The sequence below is a fragment of the Doryrhamphus excisus genome, linkage group LG12 (assembly GCF_037039965.1).
Source record: "Doryrhamphus excisus strain RoL-2023G ecotype Guam linkage group LG12, RoL_Dexc_Guam_v1.1, whole genome shotgun sequence".
Classification (NCBI taxonomy): domain Eukaryota; kingdom Metazoa; phylum Chordata; class Actinopteri; order Syngnathiformes; family Syngnathidae; genus Doryrhamphus; species Doryrhamphus excisus.
Genome location: NC_136368.1, coordinates 19066916 through 19092666, shown reverse-complemented (window position 1 = coordinate 19092666; position 25751 = coordinate 19066916). Strand labels below are relative to the sequence as shown.

The window sequence follows — 25751 nt, the reverse complement described above, 5'->3', positions numbered from 1 at the left end:
ACATTCAAGCCGCTACTCTGGTATGGACAAAACCGATTTTAATCGATCCGCTCACATTTCCGTATATTATAGTGTTCCACTTTAAAAAAATAATCAAAACATCATAACTAATATGATTTTTTTATATACTAACTAACACAAACGTCGGCCTATTTCGTAGGGAACAAACATAAGCATAGCTGATGACGGCGGAACTATTTTCTTTGTATCCAGGAAGTGAACTCGTGTTTGCTCGGCGGAACTATTTTCATTGTATCCAGGAAGTGAACTCGTATTTGCGGAACTATTTTGTTTGTATCCAGGAAGTGAACTCGTGTTTGCTCCGGATCTTTTAACGGGTAACACAGCGGTAGAAAGCGGGGAAACGAAAACAATATGGCCAAGTCAAAAGTAAGTACATTTATATTGAAGTATTTTAATTTATATTTAATTGCTAACACTTTCTACGATATATACTTTGTCAGTTGGTTTTCTACCTGGTAACGGTGCGTGTTTCATGGAGGGAAAAGGCATGTTGGGACATGTTGACGGCGGCGAATGGGGGCAAGTTGACAAGCCTGATAGGAACCATAGCAAAACGTTTATAATAATAGTAATAATACATTTTATTTGTATAGCGCTTTTCAAAATACTCAAAGACGCTTTACAGAAGAATGAAGTTGAATAAAGCAAGTAAACAGAAAGGAAGACGCACCAAAATACAACATTCATTGGTTAATACACAATTAAAACATTATTAAAAGCCGGGCGGGGCACAGCAGTCAGATATAAAAAGTTTATTGGTTTTATTTTCTGTTTACTGCAGTCGTTTCTGGTGCTGTGCATGGACGTGGGCTTTTCCATGTCCAACTCAGCATTTGGTGAAGAATCATCATTTGAACAAGCCAAAAAAGTCGTTCAGAAGTTTGTCCAACGTCAGGTAACCTCGGACACAAATATAGTACATTCGAAATGGGTTACACACATGATACAAATTATTGCAATTTAAATGTCAGGTATTTGCAGAAGCTAAGGATGAATTAGCATTGGTTCTATTCGGCACTGACTCCACCGAGAACCCGCTGGCCCAGGATGACCAGTACCAGAACATCACTGTACACCGCAACCTGATGATACCTGATCTGGAGCTTCTGGAGGAGATTGAGAATCAGGTCCACCCAGAGAATCAGCAGGCTGACTGTATCTTTCTACATATTGTACACCCGCTAATGCAAGAAAACCATGAAACTTGTTGAATACCTTAACAAATGTTACAGGGTTGGATGCCCTCGTTGTCTGCATGGATCTCCTTCAAACAGGAACAAAGTAAGCTCTCTATTTGATAACTCATGGTATATACAAATGTACGACAGTGTTCTTATCTGACATAATTTTTTTTTTCAGTGGGAAAAGTTATGACCGACTCAACATCGCCTTGTTGAGTGACCTCGCTACTGAAGCAGACTCTGAGCAACTGGACGTCATCATTGAAAACCTCAAGCAAGCTGGCATCACCTTGCAGTTCTTGTAAGCTCCAAATCTAGTCACCTTTCCCTCTAATATGGAATGGAATGGCCTTTATTGTCATTATACAAGATGTACAACGAGATTGGAGAGCTTCTCCTTTCAGTGCAGTAGTCAAGTTTAAAAAAAAAAAGTACATAAAAGTAGAGTAAAAAAAGACAATTTAACAAGATATCCAAAATATACACATAGTATTGCACAGGAGCAGATATATTAATTTTAGTGCAATCATAAATGGGTCATAGTGCATGCCACAATTAATTGCAGGTTGCTTCAGCTTGAACAAACAGGCGCTGCACCCAAAATAAATATTTTGTCCACAGGAAATGTGTGAGACATGAGTGTGAATGGTTGTTTGTCTATATGTGCCCTGTGATTGGCTGGCCACCAGTCCAGGGTGTACCCGAACACAGCTGGGATAGGCTCCAGCACCCCCCGCGACCCTTGTCAGGATAAGCAGTAGAGAATGAATGAAATACCAAACACCATAAAAACTCAGGAACCCATTAGATTTTGGTGAGGATCTGGATAAAGATGCAAACTGGTGGTGCCAAATGACTTCACCCTAATCGAGAGAGAGAGCTTTTCTTCCTGTCACTCTCACTGACTGGGAGAGATGCAACTGTGTCTTTGTCTATGTGTCTATATATTTGTCTATATGTCTATATATTTGTCTATATTGGCTGGCCAGCAGTCCAGGGTGTAGCCCGCCTCTCGCCCAAAGACAGCTGGGATAGGCTCCAGCACCCCCGCGACCCTCGTGAGGATAAGCTGTAGAAAATGAATGAATGAAAATATTCTATTAAAAATATTTGCATTTACTTTTCAGTTTACCCTTTCCTGTTGAAGATGAAGCAAAAGATGCTGGGGATGCGGGCAGAGGAGGTCCTGGTACCCCTGGCTCCGGCAAAGGTCTTTCCAGGGAGCAGAAGAGCGGACTGGAAATGGTCAAACACATCATGCTCAACCTGGATGAGCAGGAAGGTCTTGATCAAATTTACACGCTGAGGTTTGAAGGCTTTCGTCAACACTAGATGCTCACTATTGTTGTTGTTTTTTTCTCTTCTATTTTTAAATTGGAATAATCCCATTTCTTGATGACGTAACAATTTGCGCTCTGTTTGAACAACTTGTAGGAACGCAATTGAGCAACTTCACATGTTTAAGTGCATTGAGAGACGACCTATGGCCTGGCCCTGTCAGCTGACCATCGGCAGCAGTCTGTCCATCCGCATCGTTGGCTTCAAAGCTGTATGTGGTTTGATAAGAACATTGGATAATTGGACACTCACTCATCACAACACTGTGTTCCTGTTGGTGGTGGTCATGGTCACCCACCGCTCACCGTGGTTGTGGATGCTCCATGATCCACATGTTCATTCTATCCGTTTCCTTTATCGAAAGTCCAAAATTTATTTTCACAATTTATCCTGCTTGTGTCCAACCAGGTGACCGAGGAGAAGCTGAAGAAAACGTGGCTCAAGGTTGATGCTCAGAGCAATCAGAAGGACGACGTGAAGAGAGAGACCGTGTACTGTCTGGATGATGACAACGAGACGGAGGTGCCAAAGGACGACATTATTCAAGGTATTTAAACTACTTATTCAAACTACATCTTTAAAAGAGGCATATTGTGCTTTTTTCCACTTTTCTGACTTATAAATGTAGTTAGAATGTAGTATTCTCGTGTTAAACGACACCAAAGTTTCTTATAATGAGGTTTACGCATTCGGGAGTGAGCCCTGAAAGAAGTTTGGGATGTCTCAAAATGCTCGTTTTTAAAAGGCGTGGTAAAACTGTTCTTTTGTGATGTCACAGAGGAGTAGACTTCCTTATATGCACGTGGCTGTAAGCCATATAAACTCTCCGCCCTCCCGCAAGCTCTGCTACTTGTTTACGAAACAAGCTCATACCCAGCGAGAGAAAAATATTTTCATCAAAATAAATGGAAAATGAGATGCTGGAGCCTATCCCAGCTGTCTTCGGGCGAGAGGCGGGGTACACCCTGGACTGGTGGCCAGCCAATCACAGCTTTTTTCCCTACTTTATCATGTCATGGCTGACTACACCGGACTATTAAGGTAATGTAATGTAAGGCAATGTCCCATCAATGTATTACTGATGCAGAGTGACCGGAATACTACATATGACTTTGGGTACACCCTGGACTGGTGGCCAGCCAATCACAGGGCACATATAGACAAACAACCATTCACACTCACATTCATACCTATGGACAATTTGGAGTCGCTAATTAACCTAGCGTGTTTTTGGAATGTGGGAGGAAACCGGAGTACCCGGAGAAAACCCACGCATGCACGGGGAGAACATGCAAAACTCCTAGCTGTGAGGTCTGCGCGCTAACCACTCGACCGCCGTGCAGCCCTCAACGAGTATGTTAGACATAATTGTGTAATTTTTCGGGCAAAAACCATGTATTACTTTTGTAAATATGTAAGCATGATGATATGTTTCCATGCTAGTGTCAAATAGTATCATACCAAAAAATAATAAATAAATAAATAAATAATTTTATAAAAACAATCAGTCCCTCATTGACGATATTTGATTACATAAATTGCTTATTGTAGTGCACTCCATTTCCCCTCAGTTTGCCTCAAGATGGAATTAATCAATTATCATTTCCATGATGATCAATTCATTGATTGCAGTGTATAAAAGAGTTATAATGAGTGCTCCTGTTCTGTGTTACCAGGTTTTTGCTACGGAAGTGATATTGTTCCCTTCTCCAAAGTGGATCAAGAGCAGATGAAGTACAAACACGATGGGAAGTGCTTTTCTGTTCTTGGCTTCACCAAACGGAATCTGGTACTGTTATTTATATTTCCGCATGGCATCAACATTTTCGGTGTTATTCATGTGTGCCGCCTGCAGGTTCATCGCCATTCTTTCATGGGATATCAAGCCATCAAGATATTCGCTGCACTTAACGATCAGGTAAAAAAAAAAAAAGTAAAAAGGTGACGCTATGTTCATAATAATATATATTTCTTCTGATATCAGCATGCCGGAGTGGCGCTGTCCGCTCTGGTGCGGGCACTGGATGAACTCAAGATGGTTGCCATCGTTCGCTACGCCTACGACCGGCGCGCTAACCCTCAAATTGGAGCAGCTTTCCCTTGCATTAAGCAGCACTACGAGGTATATTTTTGCAGAATGAACCATCCATCCCATCCAGTTCTGCAATGCTTTACTTATGCTAACTGTACACACGCTGATCTCTACAGTGTCTGATATACGTCCAGCTTCCCTTCATGGAAGACCTCAGTCACTTTACCTTTGCGTCTCTGGACAGCAAGAAATTCACACCGTCAGGTATAGTTTGCTGATGATATTACTGTACTGTACTTTATTATTATTATTATTATTATTCGGATTGCCAAGCTACACTGGCACCAAAAAAAAAAAAAAAATGTCACCCCCTGGGCTTACCGTAACTAAACAAATATGATTGGGTTAGTTCTCGCAACATTTTGTGTGCCAAAAAACGGACTACTTGAATATACTGCATGACCAGGTTATTGTTTTCTTTCTTCCCTGATGGCATTGTAATATCCCAATATTCCATAAAATGACAATGCCAGGATTCAACCGGCTCAAATTGTGTGGTTCGAGTGTCCAGACCTAAACCCACTGAGAATTATTGAGATGTCTCAAAATGCTCGTTTTTAAAAGGCGTGGTAAAACTGTTCTTTTGTGATGTCACAGAGGAGCAGACTTCCTTATATGCACGTGGCTGTAAGCCATATAAACTCTCCGCCCTCCCCCAAGTTCTGCTACTCGTTTACGAAACAAGCTCAGGCAGACGTTTTGTATCTGGTCATACCCAGCGAGAGAAAAATATTTTCATCAAAATAAATGGAAAATGAGATGCTGGAGCCTGGATTCATGCCGGGAATGCCAGGATTCAACCGGCTCAAATTGTGTGGTTCGAGTGTCCAGACCTAAGCCCACTGAGAATTATTGAGATGTTTTGCAAAACAGAAAGTTTTCATCACGTCATCATCACGTTAGAGAACCATAATGAAACTCTGGACAGAAATTGCAGAAAGTTGTGGAAACAATGCCACAAAGAATGCATGCAGTAATTAATACTAAAGGCATTCCCTGGAAGTAGAGAGTTTTTTTTGGCCTGCCAGTGTAGTAAACAATCTTTAATGAAAACATCTCTGGCATTCCCAATCCCAACTGATATTATTGTGTATCCCCAGACACACAGCTGCAGGCTGTAGACTCTCTCATTGACTCCATGATGTTGGTGGAGCAGGACGAAGATGGAGATCTACAAGACATGGTCAAAGTCCACAACATTCCTAACCCGCAATTCCAGAGGCATTTCCAGGTTCTGTGCACCGTTTTTACCTCAGAAATTTTTTCTTTATTGTCATTGTATTGCATACAACGAAATTTAAGTGCAACTCCACGGTGAATTTTGTAGAAAGTAAAAATAAGAATAACGAAAAGCATAAAAATAAAACAAGGAATAACCATCTCTCAGTGCTTACATCATCGGGCTGTCAACCCCGGCACCCCCTTACCCCCAATGGAACCATGGCTAGCAGCTGTACTTGACCGCCCAGATGTCATTAAGGAACGTTGTGGAGCACCACTGGAGGAGGTGAAAAGGATGTTTCCTCTCAAAGAGGTGGAGAAGAAAAAGAAGCTGAAGACCAGTGCTCAGATCTTTGGAAAAGAGTAAGTTTGGTTTTTGGATCTAGTGCAGGGGTCTCAAACTCAATTTACCTGGGGGCCACTGGAGCTAGGGTCTGGGCGAGGCTGGGCCACATCAGGTTTTCAAAAAAAAAAAAAAAAAAAACGCATTTATTAAAAACAGAAAAATGAAAAAACTTTGCTTTGGTTCAAATTTTCTACAAGAAAAGCTCTGATAAAACATTCCACTGTTCTCAAATATCTTACTTTTTATTTTTCTACACAAAATAAGATGAAAAATAAATAAACAAATCAAGAATAAAGAAAATCAATCAATCAGTAATAAATAAATAAATATAATAATAATAATAAAACTGCAAATAATTAAAAATTAAGAAACCACATATAGTTGGTGGGTAGACAAATTATTTTTTTCAGATTAAAACGAACAAAGCATTATTAGAGCCCTGTAGACATGACAAAACACGACTATAGTCACATTTATACTCTTTTTATTTACAACATATTGCGCAACTGCAGGGTCTTGAGACACATGCTAACTCGCAAACTAGAGAGCTAGCGACCTAAACGGTAGCCTTCAAGTTATTTCCTTTCAACTTAAATAGCCAAAAACTTACCACTTCCACACGGATAGGGAGGATAACTATTAACAGTTATTTAACCTTTAACATGAACATTAATGAAATGTAATAATTTTTTCTGGGTACATGATACCATACAGCATCCATATCAAACTTGCGCTGGCCGCATTAACATTAAACTTTCATATCAAGGCGGGGGGCCTCAAACTAGTGTCCTGCGGGCCACATTTGGCCCGCGGGCGGCGTGTTTTTTTTACTGCACTGTTAAACGCAGACTCTGCTAGAGTCTTGAAGATGGTTTAGATTAGTCATGTGTTGCTCCTTCTATCTGACCCCTTCCACTCACAGTTCAGAGCAGCCCGATGCCAAGAAGGCAAAAGGAGATGCTGCTCCTGCGGAGGAGGAGGAGGAGGAGGAGGAGGAGTATAATCTGGCTGACATTTCTGAAGGTTCTGTTACTTCGGTAAGAATCTGGGTGGGATAGATGGGTCAGGTTCTAGTATAGGACTGACCCTTTGTTCACACCTCTAAGAATCTCATTCCTCGTTGCTTACAGGTAGGAAGCGTCGATCCTGCCCGGGATTTCCGCATCCTCATCAAGCAAAAAATACTTCCATTCAACAAAGGTGAGGCCACACTGACCAGTACGCCATTATCACGACTAATGGGCGGCTCTTGTAATTCTCTTTCTCTTTGGCTGCGATGATGAAACCGTGTCCTCCCTTTTTCCCGCCTCCAGCCTGCGAGCAGCTGACTCACAGAATCGAGCAGTTGCTAGGCAACAAGAACACGCAGTACTATATGAAAAGCATCACCTGTATCCAGGCCTTCAGAGAGCAGTCAGTAAAGGTAAATAAACATTCGCTATCTCCCATTTGGGGAATCCACGCAGGTGCTTCTCTTCTGGGTCACGTCATGTTGAGTTATCAACGCGAGTCATTTTTGTCAAGAGAGATTTATGTATCACACGCTGAACCGGTGCCAGTTCTTGCACAAACGTGCTCGCAAGTCAATGTGCTTCTCTTGGTAAACGTCTGAAGGATTCCAAATGTTCCTTATCTTTGCGCACACAGCTGAGGAATGCCGATCCGTACAACAGCTACCTCCAGTCCCTGAAAAGAAGCATCCCAACAAGAGGGCTGGAGGTCTTCTGGGACCTGCTTGTCCAAGGTATGCTAAGCAAACTATTCATTCCGGCGCTTGTGATGTCACAAAATTTCCAAAAAGTCTTAATAATGAATTTAAATAAGAATCTTTTTTTTTTTTTTTGCTCATACCCTGCTGCTTCCTGCTCAATAGATGCCGTATCTCTTATTAGCCAGGACGAGGTGCAAGGAAGTTCTGTATCCAAACATGAAGCCACTCAGGTAACTGTCTCCCTCACAAAGTTTGTAAAATAAAAAAAAAAAAAAATTACAACTATAATGATGAAAATGGTAATATTAATTATGATTATAATAATGATGACAACAATAATAATGGTAATAATGAGAAAGATTATAGCAATAATAATATTATGCGGGGACTGCTGGGGTGCTGGGCACTGAGTGGGTGCACTCAGGGACTATAGGGGGGGTCGGGGCCAGGTGGGTTGGCTTGGTGGCGTGCTTCGGGTTTTGCTGGGGTGTCCGATGTTCCCACTCTTCTTTTGTTGTTTTGTCTTATGTAAGATTCTGTGATTATATGAGTGGAAAAAAAATTCACTTATTGAATTGGTAACTGCTATGGCGTGGAGAAGGGGTAGGATTTAATAAGCTTTGCTTCTTCCTGCTCCTTTTCAGACGTGTGTAGTAATGAGGTGTTATGTGTGTATATGTATATATATATATAAATAGATATTGTAAGTGTATTGTATTGTAAGTGTATATGTGAGAAACAATAATATAACATAGTATGCATGTCTGAAATAAATTAAGAAGAAGAACATGATTATATCTTGCAAAAAGGGGTCGGCATTTATAAGCTTTTGCTTCAGCCTACTCCTTTTTGAGCTTGTGATCAGATAGTTGAATCCAAATCTAAATAATGGAAAGTTATATTTTGATTAATGTAAGAAATGCACTGTAATGTTTCATATATTTGTATATATATATTCCAAAAAAAAAGCACCCTGTCATTGACCACACCTCAAACTGAAATCTGCTGTATCTTCAGTTTCTGCTTGCTGAGGAGAAGAAAGACGAAGCGGTCGCAATAACAGAAGATGACACTGGCGATGTTGATGACTTGGTAAATATCTTTTCGTTCATTCTTTTACGAAACATATGGCCCATTTATATAAAAAAAAAAAAAATCCTGCATAGTGAAGTGCCTCAGTGTGTCCCAGGCCTAATCTTTATCTTAAACACTCAAAACCTTCCCCCCTCCTCCTTCTTCCTGTGCAGCTGGACATGATGTAAGAAAGAAGGCAATGGGAGCGACTGCGAAAAAACGGAAAAGTATGCATCACTGTGTTTATCTGTCCAGTCGTCCATTGTTTCACCTCCCACGTGGAGACCTTTTGCTACTTTGAACAAAACTAATATTGTTTTCTTTGTAATGCTGAATATTGGACAATGAGCTCCGAAAATTGACAAAAAAAACCAAAACACTGTAATATAGCTCGGCCTGTTTACGACCTTAAATCTGATTTATTGTGTATTGGATATAGTGTCAGATTGTACAGTGCATAAGAGGAATAGTAAATGGCATTAACATCAGTAGCACCAATACAAGATACGTCTCCAGCGTGATTACTCATTAACAAATCCATCGGAAAAAATGGTCAAAAAAGCCTGACCGCCACTCAGACCAGTCTTTTTCTCTGAATATGGCATTCTTATCTCCCATGGCCAGTTTCATTAAGACTTCTTGATCCACGTCATTCCCTGCGGCGATCACCGTGGGCACCACTTGTGCCCCACGCATGGCCCTAACGGCTTCATCCAGGTTCTTTTTATCTGTGACTCCATCTGTGATGAAAACAAATGCAATTTCTGCATGGCGTCTCGTCTGGCGAGCCGGTCCTTTGCCTAGTACTCTATCAATGGCGTGAGTGATGGCCCCCCCCACGCTCGATGAAGAGTCCAGATAACCCAAACGCGCGATACCGTCGGCGATGAGAACAGGGTCGTGCGTGAGAGGGAAAGCCACAAAGTTCTCACCGTCATCGCCGTATTGCAACAGAGCCAAGCGAGCTCGCAGGCGATCTGTTCTGGTTCTGGCGAGTACCAGTCTATCCGGCACCATTTGTAAGAATTCACGGATGTGACGGAAGTTCTGCACTCCGAGGCGTTCGGAACCGTCGAGCAGGAATACCAAATCGACTGGACGTTGGGCACAGGGAGCCACATCAGGTTCTAAAAAGGCGGAACAAATAACAAAATAAAAGCTTCTATTTGAGTTTTATTGGAGGTTGAGCTTAGGTAAAATAGACCCAGACCCGGTGCACCTACCGGTCTTGCAGGGGAGATCAGGGCACACAACGACTGGATCTGGAAGGGGAGTCAATAGTTAAAACAACATTTAAGACCATGACCGTGAATGTATTAACCACTGACCGGGACAAAGAACAGTCTCCATTTTGTCTATGAAGTCCTCTGCAACCAAGTCAACGAAATTCTTCATCCCTGTGACTCGCTCCTTTTGGTCGCACGCTATGGAGCCCAGGATCTCGTCATCCTGGGCTTTTCTAAACATATCCCCGACCCCGATTGCATTTACCACAACGCTGCTGTCCCGGCAAAGGTATTTGAGTAGATCCTCATCGTCACGTGGATCGAAGCGTCCATCTGTGATCACAACCACCGATAATTTGGCTCGGGCTCTCTTGCCGTCCCTGATGAGGTGATCGTAAGCGAACTTGAGAGCCGAGGGGGTGAAGGTGCCGCCGGCAATCCACTGAAGATTTTTCACCGCCATTTTAAAAGCAGACATGGAGTTTATGTTGGGTTCATCGAGACGAATGGCCTCAAAGGTCCCGTTGTGACTGTACTGCACAACTCCAACTCTTGTACCTGAAAGAGGCAGATGTTAGAAACTCTGGAACACAAAAAACTCTTGTCACTTGAGGCGTTTTATGGTAGCAATCTTACCAGTCGGAGACGCGGGGTTAGCGGCCATTGATCCCAGACGATTAATGGTGTTGATTACAAAGTTCTTTTCCAAGGTGAAGTTGGTCAGACCAACGCTCTCTGAGCTATCTATTACAAATACAATGTCCAGTGCACCGCAGCGCTTCTCGCAGTCTGAGACAAGAAAACATAAGCATGTTAAAAGATCTTCTTACTGGACTTGAGTGCACACGGTGATCATATTTACTCACCGCAACAACCGCACGTCTCCCTGATGTACGTCATGACGTCGCAGTCCTGCAGTGACAAGTGATGCAGTTATACCATGAATGCTGCGTAAATAAGTACTTGTGTTTTCAATTTGAACATGCATCAGATTGCAATTGAATGCATCACATAATCAGTTCACAGTTCCACATGTCCGAAAGGAGTAGGAAGAAGCAAAGCTTATTACATCCTACCCCTCCATCTGGTACTTTTACCAGATGGTAAAAGTAGCAGTGGTACTAAAATATAAGTTTGTTCACTTCCTGCTTTCCATAATACAGTTTAAGGTTTTTTTTGTTTTTTTTTTAAATAAAAAAAATATGACCATCCAATAACATAATGGGTACCATAGTAAGTGAATAAGATTGAAAATCAATCAATCAGTAATAAATAAATATAATAATAATAAAACGGCAAACAATAAAAACTTAAAAAACCACATATAGTTGGTGGGTAGACAAATTATTTTTTTCTGATTAAAATGAACAAAGCATTATTAGAGCCCTGTAGACATGACAAAACACGACTATAGTCACATTTATACTCTTTTTATTTACAACATATTGCGCAACTGCAGGGTCTTGAGACACATGCTAACTCGCAAACTAGAGAGCTAGCGACCTAAACGGTAGCCTTCAAGTTATTTCCTTTAAACTCAAATGGCCAAAAACTTACCACTTCCACACATATAGGGAGGATAACTATTAACAGTTATTTAACCTTTAACATGAACATTAATCAAACGTAATAATTTTTTCTGGGTACATGATACCATACAGTATCCATATCAAACTTGCACGGGCCGCACTAACATTAAACTTTCATGTCAAGGCGAGGGCCTCAAAGTAGTGTCCTGCGGACCACATTTGGCCCGCGGACCGTGTGTTTGAGACCCCTGTCTTAGGTGAATAAACACCCTGACTATAATTAGTATGAATTGTCAACCAAAAGGCCTCCTAAAGGATATACTCACAGTGAGTGCAGCATCGCCCTCTGGTCCACGGCCACCCTGCACACACGCATCACGAGTCCTTATGTAATGCACTTGTTGAAAGTCAGTCAAGTATGCACTGATTGCTCACATCGGGCCCAGGATGCCCCCTGGTTCCTCGAGCTCCGGGCTCCCCCGCCTGACCTGGTTCCCCCTAATTTTGTAAAAAAAAAAGAGCACACAATTGACAGAAATCGATCGACTGAACCCTGGTGGGCGTCAGATGTCAACTGCTCAAGTCTCAATTGTGCACCCAGCATCAGAGATTCTCGGAGTTGTTGACACATTTCCTGTTGCATCAACAGTACATCCCTCCATCTTGCTATATTTTTAATAAACCATGAATGCGTTAAACTTACAAACTCTCCACGTGGACCTGGGTCGCCGGATTCTCCCTTCGCACCACATTCACCTCGACTGCCCCTCGGTCCTTTTCCGCCTGGGATACCTCTGTCCCCCTGTAGAATGTACAGTAGTTACTTCCCGGAGGTGTACAGTACGTACACTACCGCTCAAAAGTTTGGGATCACTTGGGAATTTTTTTTTTTAGCCAGTCTGAGATTTGGCTTTTTCTTGGCAATCCTGCTATGAAGTCCAGCATCCTGAAGTTGTGCTTCATTGTTGATACTGAGACTGGTTTTTGACGGGTACTAATTAGGGCAGCTGCCAGGTGACGACTTAAAGTACACACTCTCAGATATTTGTCTTCTTGCACAGTTGTGCAGCGTTTTTATGTCCTTGTTAGACCCAGTTGGTGCTGCTCTCTGAAGAGAGTAGTTAACAGCATGGTAAGAGGTTTTTGTTTAGATTTTTAGATGGGTTTTCTAATCATATATTATCCTTATAAAATGATTAACTTGGATTAGCATTAGGCATACCAGGAGATTGATGCCGAGGACTGACAGTTGTTGATAGTAGGCCTCTATGCAAAAATGTACATCCTTCTTTGAAAAATGTTTGTGAAATGGAAAAAAATGTTTGTGAAATGCATGAAAACAACCAAATTTGCAAGTGATCCCAAACTTTTGAGCGGTAGTGTATGCAGTATTTTATGCCAGAAAGGGAACATTACAGTAGGTCCTCTTGGTCCAGGGTAGCTGAATCCTTGTCTTCCTTTGTCACCCTTTTCGAAAACAGAACCAATTCGATATAAGTACACAGATCTCAAATTGCGGGGCTAGCTCATAAAACAAATTCATTCTCAATTTCATCTATTTTTGCTACCGTTGGTCCTTGGGTGCCTGGGTCTCCTCTCGATCCAGGATCTCCAGGATTCCCCATGGTGCCCTGCTTTGCGTAAAATTCATTAGTATGTGTTATGTGTCATTATCTTGTTCTCAAAGTAAACTATTGTTGGATGTTTTGAATAACCCACATTTGCTCCAGAGCTCCCTGGGTCTCCGGGTGGACCCCTTGGTCCTGGCAGTCCAGGGGCCCCCTAAAAACAGAAGTTGGAGCCCAGTTGAAACATTAGAATTTGACTCAGAATTTAGCTAGCATGTGTGCTAGCTTTGTAGAAAATTAATTCATTCATTTTCTACCGCTTATCCTCACGAGGGTCGCGGGGGGTGCTGGAGCCTATCCCAGCTGTCTTCGGGCGAGAGGCGGGGTACACCCTGGACTGGTGGCCAGCCAATCACAGGGCACATATAGACAAACAACCATTCACACTCACATTCATACCTATGGACAATTTGGAGTCGCTAATTAACCTAGCGTGTTTTTGGAATGTGGGATGAAACCGGAGTACTCGGAGAAAACCCACGCATGCACGGGGAGAACATGCAAACTCCATACAAAGATGGCCAAGGGTGGGGAAAGACAAAATAAGAAGCCAAAAAGTTACCACTTCCACACAAAATAGGAGGAGAACTCATTCATTCATTCATTTTCTACCACTTATCCTCACGAGGGTCGTGGGGGGTGCTGGAGCCTATCCCAGCTGTCTTCAGGCGAGAGGCGGGGTACACCCTAGACTGGTGGCCGGCCAATCACAGGGCACATATAGACAAACAACCATTCACACTCACATTCATACCTATGGACAATTTTGAGTCGCTAATTAACCTAGCATGTTTTTTGGAATGTGGGAGGAAACCGGAGTACCCGGAGAAAACGCATGCACGGTGGGAGAACATGCAAACTCCACACAGAGATGGCCGAGGGTGGAATTGAACCCGGGTTTCCTAGCTGTGAGGTCTACGTGCTAACCACTCGAACACCGTGCAGCCGCTTTGTGGAAAATTTTTCACCAAAATATGTTTCGATCAAAGAGTTTTTCCCAATCTTAGTCCAAGGATGACTTGGGAATATCCTCGGAAAGCTCACCTTTGCTCCCTTGAGTCCTTCCTCCCCTGGATGTCCCCTGCGTCCCAGTGGCGCTCGTTCCCCCTTCAAATGAGAGCCAGGTAATTAGTGACATTATTATACTCTACTAATGTAATGTTAAATATTGTTTTTATATTTTACAGTGCTTAACTTCTTTTATAAAAATAATATTCGAGTCACATGACCTCTTACTTAGCTTTTTACAGATTGTATGTAAACTTCTGGTTTCAATTCGGAGTGATTGTTTCACCTTCTCTCCCTTTTTGCCAACAAATCCTTGAGCTCCTTTTGGTCCTGGATGCCCTCTCCTTCCCTGTGGACGTTTGGAACAGTTCTTGACAAAGTCACCCGAAGTCCATCATTGATGATCATATTGTAGAAATATACCACTTCGCCTTTTGGTCCAGGTAAGCCACGAGGTCCCTTGAAAGAGTCGTATTGTTATTTGGCAATTGAAGACCATTAAAACAAGCTTCATTCGTACCCGTGGTCCCTTTTCTCCCGGGGCTCCTGGATTTCCTGGGATTCCTCTTTCGCCCTGCACACAGTCAGTCTACGTGTTTTTGTCTTTGGGATTTTCAGAGGCGGTATTAGTTTGTTATTGTTTTTTTTTTTTACCTTTGCTCCTAGTTCACCTTCGGGGCCTTGAGGACCTGATTTCCCGGGTAGACCAAGGTCACCCTGAAAGACACAAATTCAGATTAATTAATTTGGAGGTTAATCATGATTTATTATGCCTACAAAAATATGTCTTGAAAGCAGGAGCCACGTTCCTTTCTTGTCAAGCCTAACTGGACAAATGAATAACAAAAGAACTTAATATTTTCTATATTAATATATTCATTTATTTTTTACCGCTTATCCTCACAAGGACATTCAATTAACCTAGCATGTTTTTGGAATGTGGGAGGAAACCGGAGTACCCGGAGAAAACTCACGCATGCACGGGGAGAACATGCAAACTCCACACAGAGATGGCCGAGGGTGGAATTGAACCCTGGTCTCCTAGCTGTGAGGTCTGCACGCTAACCACTCGACTACTGTGCAGCCTATATTAATATTAATTCATTCATTCATTCATTTTCTACCGCTGGAGCCTATCCCAGCTGGCTTCAGGCGAGAGGCGTGATACACCCCGGACTGGTGGCCAGCCAATCACAGGGCACATATAGACAAACAACCATTCACACTCACATTCATACCTATGGACAATTTGGAGTCGCTAATTAACCTAGCATGTTTTTGGAATGTGGGAGAAAACCGGAGTACCCGGAGAAAACCCGGAGAGAACATGCAAACTCCACACAGGAATGGCCGAGGGTGGAATTGATCCCTGGTCTCCTAGCTGTGAGGTCTGCGCGCTACCCACTCAAACGCTGTGCCGCCTATATGAATATATTTTGCAGTAATTATGTATAACAAAGAAGTAATTATATTTTTAGTCACATGCAGCAGAATTCCCTAATGCCTGCCATTTTAAGGGCCCGGTAAAAAAACACGGAAAATCAGGACATTTTTATTGCACACAATAAAATAAAATTAAAAAAAATCAAAACAGGACGACAGGGCATGAAAATGAACATGTCCTGGCAAAAGAGGACTTTTGGTCACCAACCAAACACCTACTCAACAGTCAAGTAGTCATGTGACCTCTCTCTTTCAGGAATGTTCTAATACATCAAACATCACCAAGGATGCTGTTTTCTTGTTTGCTGTTTAAAGAAGAACAACATCAGCTTCTTCAGGTTCTTGTCGTGCATCCATCACGTAAGTAAAGTTCTTCTATGGCACAATTCCTCCAAGCAGCATTACCCTGGCTTGGAAACAGGGGTTTAGAACATTCAGAGCGATCCCCCCCCCATGCTATTAAAACTTCATCTTCTCCGTAGACGATCTAGAAACCTAAGAAACTTGATTTATTTATTTATTTTTTTTGCTTCAAACCTTTTCTCCTTTTCCACCTGGTGGTCCAGTATCACCAGCATCTCCTGGGAAGCCATCTTGTCCCTTTTTATAGACACAAAAAACAATATGTTACTTATAAAGTTCACTATAAGGAAACAAAATTAACCTACTTTGTCGCCTGGTTCCCCTGTGCAGCCAAGAGCTCCAATATGGCCGATTTTACCCTGAACACATCACCATATGGAACATTAGCTACACCCAGTTGGACATTCATTATCAATTGTCCAAAGCTCACCTTTTGTCCGTCAGTTCCATTCCTGCCAGGTACTCCGACCAAACCCTGAGCATTTGGAGATCAATACAAACCGAACATGGCGGCAATGTTGCTACTGTATATAATTTATTATAGCAATCCTATTAAAAGTACCTTTGCTCCGCTTGTTCCCATTTCTCCCTGATGGGAAGAAAGTTGTAAGACTGGTAGATCATCTGAGGAACACTAAGAACATTCGCTCTCACCTTCTCACCCTTCAACCCGACCTCTCCCTACGTCAGAGCACAAAGAAGGGCATGTTTTTGAGATGGAAACAACATGGATACACTTGGTTAGTAACCCTAAGCTAACCTTTAGTCCGGGACGTCCGATCGGACCCTCAATGCCAGGATCACCCTGTTTTAGGAAAAGTCATATTCAGAATCTTTGTCTCAGTAGAGAGGATTCAGTATCTGCACAACCGTCTTACCTGTTTTCCCTTTGCACCTTGTGGCCCCGGAAGACCTCTGTCCCCTTTTGGACCCTGTATTGATATTATAGCAAATATTATTTGTGTTTGTGTACCTTGTTGGGTCCGTATTGCTGCTAATCGCAATCACAGCCAAGCCAGCCAATCACAGGGCACATATAGACAAACAACCATTCACACTCACATTCATACCTATGGACAATTTGAAGTCGCTAATTAACCTAGCATGTTTTTGGAATGTGGGACGAAACCAGAGTACCCGGAGAAAACCCACGCATACACCCACGCAGAACATGCAAACTCCACACAGAGATGACCGAGGGTGGAATTGAACCCGGGTCTCCTAGGTGTGAGACCTGCGTGCTAACCACTCCACTGATGTGCAACAGAGGCAACATTCATTCATTAATTTTCTACCGCTTATCCTCTTGAGGGTTGCGGGGTTGCTGGAGCCTATCCCAGCTGTCTTCGGGCGAGGGGCGGGGTACACCCTGGACTGGTGGCCAGCCAATCACATGGCACATATAGACAAACAACCATTCACACTCACATTCATATCTATGGACAATTTGGAGTCGCCAATTCACCAAAAAACCACACCATCCATTCTCAGCCATTTCATCTCAACCCCAATCATCCCAACCCAAACATTCCATCCCATCCTTTACAATAGCAGTCACACACCCTCCATTCCAATCCCACGATCCCATCTTAATGCAGACATCACAATCAAACCATCCCATCCTATCCGGCCTTTGAGAACTGACACCATCCCAACTGACCACCCCAGCCCATCCATTCAATCTCATTTCATTGATCCAAAGATGGTCGATTTTAAGCTTACCTTTGGCCCTCGAGGTCCCCTTGGTCCAGGGATCCCAGGAGTTTCAATGCAGCCCTGTTGGTAGCACTACAGATACAGTGTTTGAGAGAAAACAAAAATAATATTCCATTCAGGTGACAAACTGTAAGACTTAACTAGAAAATTCCCGCAGAAATTTTGATGGGCTTGCCACCTGTGCTGTGAACCTCGGGCCCCGGTGTGCCAACGGCTACCGTGCTGGCAACTAGCAAGACAACCTCAAGTACTGAAAAGGTTGATGCAGTCCCATAGTCTCCCCACATCATGCCATGTGTCTATTTGCCTTTAGACATTAGTAAATTAGCTTAAATGATAACATCCTAACGGCTACCATGCTAGCACCTAGCAAGACAGCCTCAGGTCCCGAAAAGTTTGGGGCAGGCCCATAGTGTCCCCACATCACGCCATGAGTGTATTTGCCTTTAGACATGAGTAAATTAGCTTAAATGCTAACATGCTAACGGCTACCATGCTAGCACCTAGAAAGTGCCAAGTTCGTCCTTTAACCTCCCTACATCATGCCATGTGTGTATTTGCCTTTAGACATGAGTAAATTAGCTTCAATGCTAACATGCTAGCAATTAGCATTTAGCCACAGAGAGAGTTGAGAAGTTTATCTAAAAAAAAAAAATGAGCCGTTAATCACGTTTCTACGTGGCCGTATGCCTGAGCTTACAAGGCTGTGAAAAGTCTGTAAATTCTCGTTTTCCCTGGAATGCGGCTGTTCTAAAAATAGAACAGGTGTACCTAATCTAGTGGCTCATTTTTGAACGTTTTGGTGAATAGCGTCGCCATGGTTACACAAAACGTTCACAAGGAATAACAATATGGGCTTGCTCAGTAATGCAAGCCCCATAGACTGCTGCTGTCTATGGGGCTTGCATTACTGAGCAAGCCCATAAGAAGACACGTCATACCTGGTACTGTTTCTTACCTCGGAATAAGCTTGGTATTTCTGCAAGGAAAAGATTTAAGTGAATGATGATGATGATGATGATGATGGTAGCATCAATCTATTAGACTTGGTTTAACATTCAAAGCAGGAGATCACCATGGTTTTTATAATACGATCAATGGAGTCCGTCTTTATTCTCGGCCTGCCGTTGACGATCTCCACAGCTAAGTAGTCATTCCGGAAGACCTCAGCTGGTGAACTGGCAATCTCCATCATTCCCGTCTCATCCACGGACCTGGATGCCGCTACGGAGAAAACGCCAATTCCCTGCTCTCGGGCCTTCTCCGCCGTCATTTTAATACCGCCGCAGGGACTTCCTGTCACGTGACCGTCTGTGATGACCACAGAGAAAAGAGCAGCGCTTGTTCCCGCGTAGTGCTGAGTCATGTGATACGTCGTATTTCGGAGAGCGCAGTCGATGTAGGTGCCTTTGCCCAGGTATCGAATGCCACTGAGACTCCTGATGAAGCTCTCTCGAGTTGCAAACTGGCTGAAGACCACTTGAGTCTGAGAGAAGTGTAGACCTCCGATAGACCAGGTAATGCGGACCCGATCCCGGTACTCCTCATCTTCCAGCCTCTGAGCAAAAACCCGCATGAACTCCTTGATGTTTTCCACCAGTATTCCAGGCGGGGACTCCTGCAGGGCAATGGTCTCGGAAGTGTCAACGGTGAAGAAGAGCTTGATGGGACAGTTGACCAATCTGCCTGGAGACCGGGAACTTGGACTGTAAGGTTTGTAATAAATCATTTTCCATACATGCGTCCAATCAAAACTCACTCTCACAACCTTCTGGGATTGGTGGATTCTGATCTGGATTGTCTCTCGGGAGTGAAATTGGCCGTGGTCCACGAGGGGTCAGTCCTTGAGGGATGGCTGCATGGACCATGTACAGTAAGATGAACTCTGGTATATGAATTATTGCCATTGTGTCGGAAAGACCCCCTCTTTGCTGAACTAAGTAAGACAGAGAAGAAGTGGTTTAACTTGCAGAGGGCTTCACTTGAAAAGCAGGGACCAGATGTCAAACAGATGTGTCTTCATCATACCATGGCAACCGGTAATGTTTATCATTGTTTTAAACCAGGGGTCTCAAACACGCGGCCCGCGGGCCAAATGTGGCCCGCAGGACACTAGTTTTAGGCCCCCGCCTTGATATGAAAGTTTGTTAGTGCGGCCCGCGCAAGTTTGATATGGATGCTGTATGGTATCATGTACCCAGAAAAAATTATTACGTTTGATTAATGTTCATGTTAAAGGTTAAATAACTGTTAATAGTTATCCTCCCTATCCGTGTGGAAGTGGTAAGTTTTTGGCTGTTTAAGTTGAAAGGAAATAACTTGAAGGCTACCGTTTAGGTTGCTAGCGCTCTAGTTTGCGAGTTAGCATGTGTCTCAAGACCCTGCAGTTGCGCAATATGTTGTAAATAAAAAAAAGTAGGGATGCTTTGTTCATTTTAATCTGAAAAAATAATTTGTCTACCCACCAACTATCTCTGAATGAGTGTGTTGATTTGAAATGATAGCTAAAACTTATCAGTCTTAAAAATGTAAAAAACTAACAAGAGGCGGGATGGGTGTGCAACATGGGACTGGAGACATAAACGATTACAGACCTTCTTGACCCACGTTCCAAACCCGCAGACTGCCGACAGAAATAAACAACTTAAGAAAAACATTCAACATGAATGCGTAACCGGCAGTACTTCCAATGTTATGATTAGAAAAGAGCTGGAATCTTTGAAACGCTGACAAAAATGAAAAAATATCGCTGGTGTCAACATTGGAATATATTGGCAACAAACTTTACAAGATTTATATTCAAAGTTATCTTCTAAATGTCATGCACTGTCTAAATAAAATTAAATCCCAAACAAAACACAATATTCATATCATAACACTGACAATGGTGCACATTGGGACTGCCTTTACTGGGGTAATAACTATAAAAGAAATATTCACTCGCTAAATGTACTGCAAAAAAGGTCAGTAAGGATAATTCATAATGCCGCCTACAGAGAACATACTAACTCCTTATTTCTAAAATCACAAATACTTCATCAAATAGTTCATCTTCAAACAGCTAAAATAATGCATAAGGCTAAAAATAACCAATTAGCTAAAAATGTCATCCAATACTTCTCTACAAGAGAGGAGAAATATGATCTCAGGGAAGAAGTACATTTGAAACACTTCTATGCTAGGACTACGTTAAAAAGCCATAGCATTTCAGTATGTGGAATCAAACTATGGGATGGATTGAGTAAGACCCTCAAACAATGCACAACGATGAGCCAATTGACAGGTACTATGGTACCCATTATGTCATTGTATGGTCATATCACCTCGTACTTTGATACGAGGTACATTATTTAAAAAAAACAACAAAAAAAACTTAAACTTCATTGTAGGAAAGCAGGAAGTGAACAAATGTAACAGTTATTGATTGTAAAAGTACCAGATGGAGGGGTAGGATTTAATAAACTTTGCTTCTTTCTACTCCTTTTGGATACAAGGATGAAGAGTCTTGAATCAGTCATGATGTGCTTTATATATCACTATATAGTATCACTATTATATCACAGTTACTACTACATGTCATTGTATGGTCATATCAACTTGTACTTCGGTACGAGGTACATTATTTTAAAAAAACAACAACAAAAAAACAAAAAAAAAACCCTTAAACTGTATTATGGAAAGCAGGAAGTGAACAAATGTAACAGTTACTGATTGTAAAAGTACCAAATGGAGGGGTAGGATTTAATAAGCTTTGCTTCTTCCTACTCCTTTTGGACATGTGGAACTGTGAACTGATTATGTGATGCATTCAATTGCAATCGGATGCATGTTGAAATGAAATAAAACCATTACCATATCATATGCTTATATATATATATATATATAATAAATAGTATGTACTCACCCGAAGTGGAAGAACAAGTGTTTCTTCTCTTTATCCGCACAGGAAATCCTAGCAATGTCCTCCACGTTTTAACAAGATGGGCATCCTATTTGGGGGGCCTGTTGTCGATCCAGGGGCCGCCCAATTTATTGTACAGCAGAGCTCACTCCCGCAGATGCCTGCGTGGAGCGGAGAGATAGCTCAGCCTCCACAACAGAAATGTAACAGCGTAAGGGGGGTGGGGGGGGGGGGTGGATAGAGTCCAGAATAAATAGTCAGGGTGCAATGGCGTATTTCTCCTACTCTTGTGGACAAGAAGAAGTGTTTCACAGACAAACACTGCAGCTGCACTCTGTCTTCTCCTTACATGGAGACACTCACTGCATGTTTACACCAACATTAAGCCTGAACGCAACACAGTCGGCGGTGCATGTACTTCATTACCTCACATGAGTATTAATAGCATAATAGAGTGGGTCGTAAATTGAGAAATGTGTTGCGGCTATGCTAATTGTACGACTTTGCAGTCAGTCAAATTCTAAGGACACGTTTTTGGAAAAAACGTGAAACGTTTCCATTTATCTTGTTGCATAAAAAACGTAGCAGTGGAGGAGGAGGATTCATAACCTGATTTATGTACTGTGCTAACCATTACGGTGAAACATAAAAATGAAATTATTCTCATCATTACATAAATAGCATTAAAAAGCAGACCATGTCTCCACTGCCTGACAAGAGAAGGGTAGCAGTGCTTTAGCTACAAAAATATTCCATCGAGAAATGGGTAAAGGTAACTATAGGGGTGCTATTTCATGTCGACAGGGCTTTAATCATGTGCTCCATGCTCTAGCTACAAAAATATTCTATTTAGAAATGGGTAAAGGTAACTATAGGGGTGCTATTTCATGTCGACAGGGCTTTAATCATGTGCTCCATGCTCTAAATACAAAAATATTCCATTTAGAAATGGGTAAAGGCAACTATAGGGTTGCTATTTCATGTCGACAGGGCTTTAATCATGTGCTCCATGCTTTAACTACAAAAATATTCCATCTAGAAATGGGTAAAGGTAACTATAGGGGTGCTATTTCATGTCTACAGGGCTCTAATAAAAATTATTTAAAAAATTAAATTTTTAAAAATATTTTTTTCATTTATTTAATTAATTAATTATTTTTTTAATTATTAAAAAATATAATAAAAAATATTTCATTTCAAAATAAGGAATCCTACTTTCACGGTTTTATAACTGTAATAAACACGGGATGACTCTATTACTTTATAGCCTGTCTTTAAAATAATGCCTTTATGACATCTTTACAGATACTAAAACATGCATTGATGCAGGATATTTGGTTTATTGAGTATAGCTGCTATTGAAATCCCTCACTATTGGTGCATTAACGACATTCATTTTAGCGTCACACAAACAAGCGTTATGTATCACAACCTCCACTAAGGCTTCATTTCTGTACAATTTATAGACTCTCACTGTTTGCAATTGTCATGTATCACATGGAAATGTCCTTGAGAGACACAATAAATGTCCCGTGGTTGTAAATTGCAGCAGTAGCAATGTAAAAAAAAAAAAAAAAAGACAATGATTGAAGGGAGCTGCCTGCTGTTACACCTTGAAATCCGTGTAAAATGTCATCAACACCAGTGTCAACGTGTGAGCAGTGACCCTTTGATGACCCCTTGAGGATGTACAGACCCCCCCCCCCCCCCCCCCCGCCAAAAAAAAAATTATAGAAAATAATAATTTTCCTTAATAGGACACTGTCCACACCCCCTCCCTTGTAAAAGACAGTTTTTACTGTTTGTGGATTCCTTGCTGTCACTTATCTGCATACTCTCTCGCTTTATGGTGTTTGGTTGGACGGACTCCAGTAATCAATCTCTAAAACTCAAAGAGCAAAAGAAGTGCACAGTGAGTTATGTCAGTTATGTTAATATCCGTCTTTTATCCCAGAGTGTTTTAAAAATTCAAATGATGCAGTTTGTCTACTCGGTCAGCCCATTTTGGTCCATTTTCTGTGGCTTACAGCTCATGGCGGCTTTACAGCACGCTGTGCATGAAGAATAGCTTGTTAATTAAATAAGTACACTTACGAGCCTTGGGGCATCACATCACTGATTGCGTTAGCAGAGTTACAGGAAGTAGGAAGTCTTTTCAAATTAAATACAGTACCAGTAACTCACTCGGTAGAGAACAGACCTCCTCCAAGGCGGGGCAGTTCGGCGATGGAGTCTTGTATCGTCATCGCTTGTTTGTCATGTTCATTGGTTCCAAAGTGAAGTATTGAGTATTATTACATACACTATTAGAGCCCTGTAGACAAGAAATAGCACCCCTATAGTTACCTTTACACACGTATTACCCAATATAGTAGACATAATCAGTGTAAATAAGCCATTTAAGATGTAAATAAGGCTTGTGCCTGGTAATGGTAACGGTTTGATTTCATTTGAACATGCATCAGATTACAATTGAATGCATCACATAATCAGTTCACAATTTCCACATGTCCAAAAGGAGTAGGAAGAAGCAAAGCTTATTAAATCCTACCCCTCCATCTGGTACTTTTACAATCAGTAACTGTTACATTTGTTCACTTCCTGCTTTCATAATGTAAAGTTTTATTTTTAATTTTTTTATTAATTAAATTTTATTTAATTTATTTATTATTATTTATTAATTTGTTTTAAAAAATTATTTATTTATTTATTCATTAATTTTTTTATTTTTTAAATTTATTTTGTCACATCACTTCCTGCTTTCATAATGTAATGTTTTATTTAAAAAAATGTATTAATTAAATTTTATTTAATTTATTTATTATTATTTATTACCTTTATTAATTTGTACAATTTATTTATTTATTTATTCATTTATTTTTTATTTTTTTAATTTATTTTGTCACGTCACTTCCTGCTTTCATAATGTAATGTTTTATTTTAATTTTTTTATTAATTAAATTTTATTTAATTTATTTAATATTATTTATTAACTTTATTAATTTGTAAAATTCATTTATTAATTTATTTATTTTTTTATTCTTTTATTTTTTTCTTTTTTTTTTCTTTATTTTGTCACGTACCAAAGTATGACATGACAAAATGGGTACCATAGTAAGTGTCAATATAGTGATATGTATAGCACACCATGACTGGTCCTTGTGCTTGTGTGTGTTGATATAAATGTGTTCCCTAAGGGGAGTAGAGCGAGTGGAAGACAGGAAGTGATATATTGAGAATAGCAGTTAACTTCTTTTTACACTTCCCTTTTCACTTCTTCACTTTTCATAAGTCGTTTTGCTCTGAATTAGCTTAATGTTGACTATTGTGCGTCACCTGACGTATTTCTCCACTTATACGATAGTCAAGTGTGTTGACATCACGCATGCGAACCACACCTGCGGTTTCAAACGTGTGACGGGAATCAGGAAAAGCAGCTTCTTGCTGAACTCTCTACAACCTCCTTAGCTCCTTAGCAAGATGGTTCTTCAATAATTAATTCCGCAGTCGCTTCCTGATTCTCTGCCTGCTGGATTTCTCCTTAGCATATTATGATCATGTGAGATAGCAACTGTAAAAAAAAATAATAATCTGTCAGGGAGAAATTATGTAACAAAAATGCAGCACCGTTTCTACAATGACATTGTGGCACACTTTAACCATGAAGAGTTGCGTTCAAAGACACCAAGTAATTTAAGTTGGATTCACATTTCCGAGCATACTTAAATGCCTCAAATTGTACTTTATCAGTAATAGGTACGTAGGAGACACGTTTAGGTCGCTGTCCGCAGAGGTGTGGAGGGCGTGGTCACATGGTCATTGGTGGGTGTGGTCACAGGAGAGCGTTTAGTTACGCTGAAAAATGGAAGGTAATTAATGAAATAAATTAGTTACCTCCGTTAACACACTATTTTTATATTAGATATTATATTCGTAAAGCCATTCCAATT

General features: G+C 41.2%; 2 protein-coding genes and 1 long non-coding RNA gene across 3 annotated transcripts in view; 2 read left to right on the top strand and 1 right to left on the bottom strand.

The window, feature by feature from the left end:
* The first annotated feature begins 291 nt into the window (after window positions 1–291).
* LOC131136035 (X-ray repair complementing 5) lies at window positions 292–9664 on the top strand. Its single transcript, XM_058082500.2, has 21 exons — window positions 292–390; window positions 806–919; window positions 996–1179; window positions 1257–1305; window positions 1384–1506; window positions 2333–2512; window positions 2640–2754; window positions 2952–3090; window positions 4220–4332; window positions 4399–4461; window positions 4528–4665; window positions 4752–4839; window positions 5736–5866; window positions 6023–6219; window positions 7125–7239; window positions 7333–7402; window positions 7516–7625; window positions 7850–7946; window positions 8076–8143; window positions 8931–9005; window positions 9161–9664. Exons 1-21 carry the CDS (start codon window positions 376–378, stop codon window positions 9173–9175), a joined length of 2199 nt encoding a protein of 732 aa, XP_057938483.2. The 5' UTR covers window positions 292–375; the 3' UTR covers window positions 9176–9664.
* On the bottom strand, window positions 9362–22027 carry LOC131136034 (collagen alpha-2(VI) chain-like). Its single transcript, XM_058082497.2, has 28 exons — window positions 21805–22027; window positions 19660–19836; window positions 18976–19586; window positions 18859–18879; window positions 17907–17972; window positions 17063–17116; window positions 16945–16989; window positions 16839–16865; window positions 16747–16773; window positions 16615–16659; window positions 16490–16543; window positions 16359–16421; window positions 15033–15095; window positions 14899–14952; window positions 14802–14837; window positions 14665–14727; window positions 14415–14477; window positions 13462–13524; window positions 13311–13373; window positions 13159–13209; window positions 12446–12544; window positions 12178–12240; window positions 12069–12104; window positions 11080–11125; window positions 10850–11002; window positions 10316–10771; window positions 10211–10249; window positions 9362–10114 (listed from the first exon to the last, which is right to left on the bottom strand). The coding sequence occupies exons 2-28, from the start codon at window positions 19805–19807 to the stop codon at window positions 9516–9518; spliced, it is 3108 nt and encodes a 1035-aa protein (XP_057938480.2). The 5' UTR covers window positions 19808–19836; window positions 21805–22027; the 3' UTR covers window positions 9362–9515.
* The window catches only part of LOC144901577 (uncharacterized), a 20016-nt gene continuing 10367 nt past the window's right edge, over window positions 16103–25751 (top strand). Inside the window, exons 1-3 of the long non-coding RNA XR_013629633.1 lie at window positions 16103–16181; window positions 19318–19417; window positions 19501–19613. This is a non-coding gene — a long non-coding RNA (uncharacterized LOC144901577). The remainder of the gene's footprint in view (window positions 16182–19317; window positions 19418–19500; window positions 19614–25751) is intronic.

Coding starts and splice junctions, on each gene's coding strand:
- LOC131136035 (XM_058082500.2), top strand. Junction 3,091..4,219: donor AAAGGACGACATTATTCAAG/GTATTTAAACTA, acceptor CTGTGTTACCAG/GTTTTTGCTACGGAAGTGAT. Junction 7,947..8,075: donor CTGGGACCTGCTTGTCCAAG/GTATGCTAAGCA, acceptor CCTGCTCAATAG/ATGCCGTATCTCTTATTAGC.
- LOC131136034 (XM_058082497.2), bottom strand. CDS start 19,807: ATGGCAATAATTCATATACCAGAGTTCATCTTACTGTACATGGTCCAT. Junction 16,866..16,944: donor TCGGACGTCCCGGACTAAAG/GTTAGCTTAGGG, acceptor GCTCTGACGTAG/GGAGAGGTCGGGTTGAAGGG. Junction 14,478..14,664: donor TTGGCAAAAAGGGAGAGAAG/GTGAAACAATCA, acceptor TCTCATTTGAAG/GGGGAACGAGCGCCACTGGG.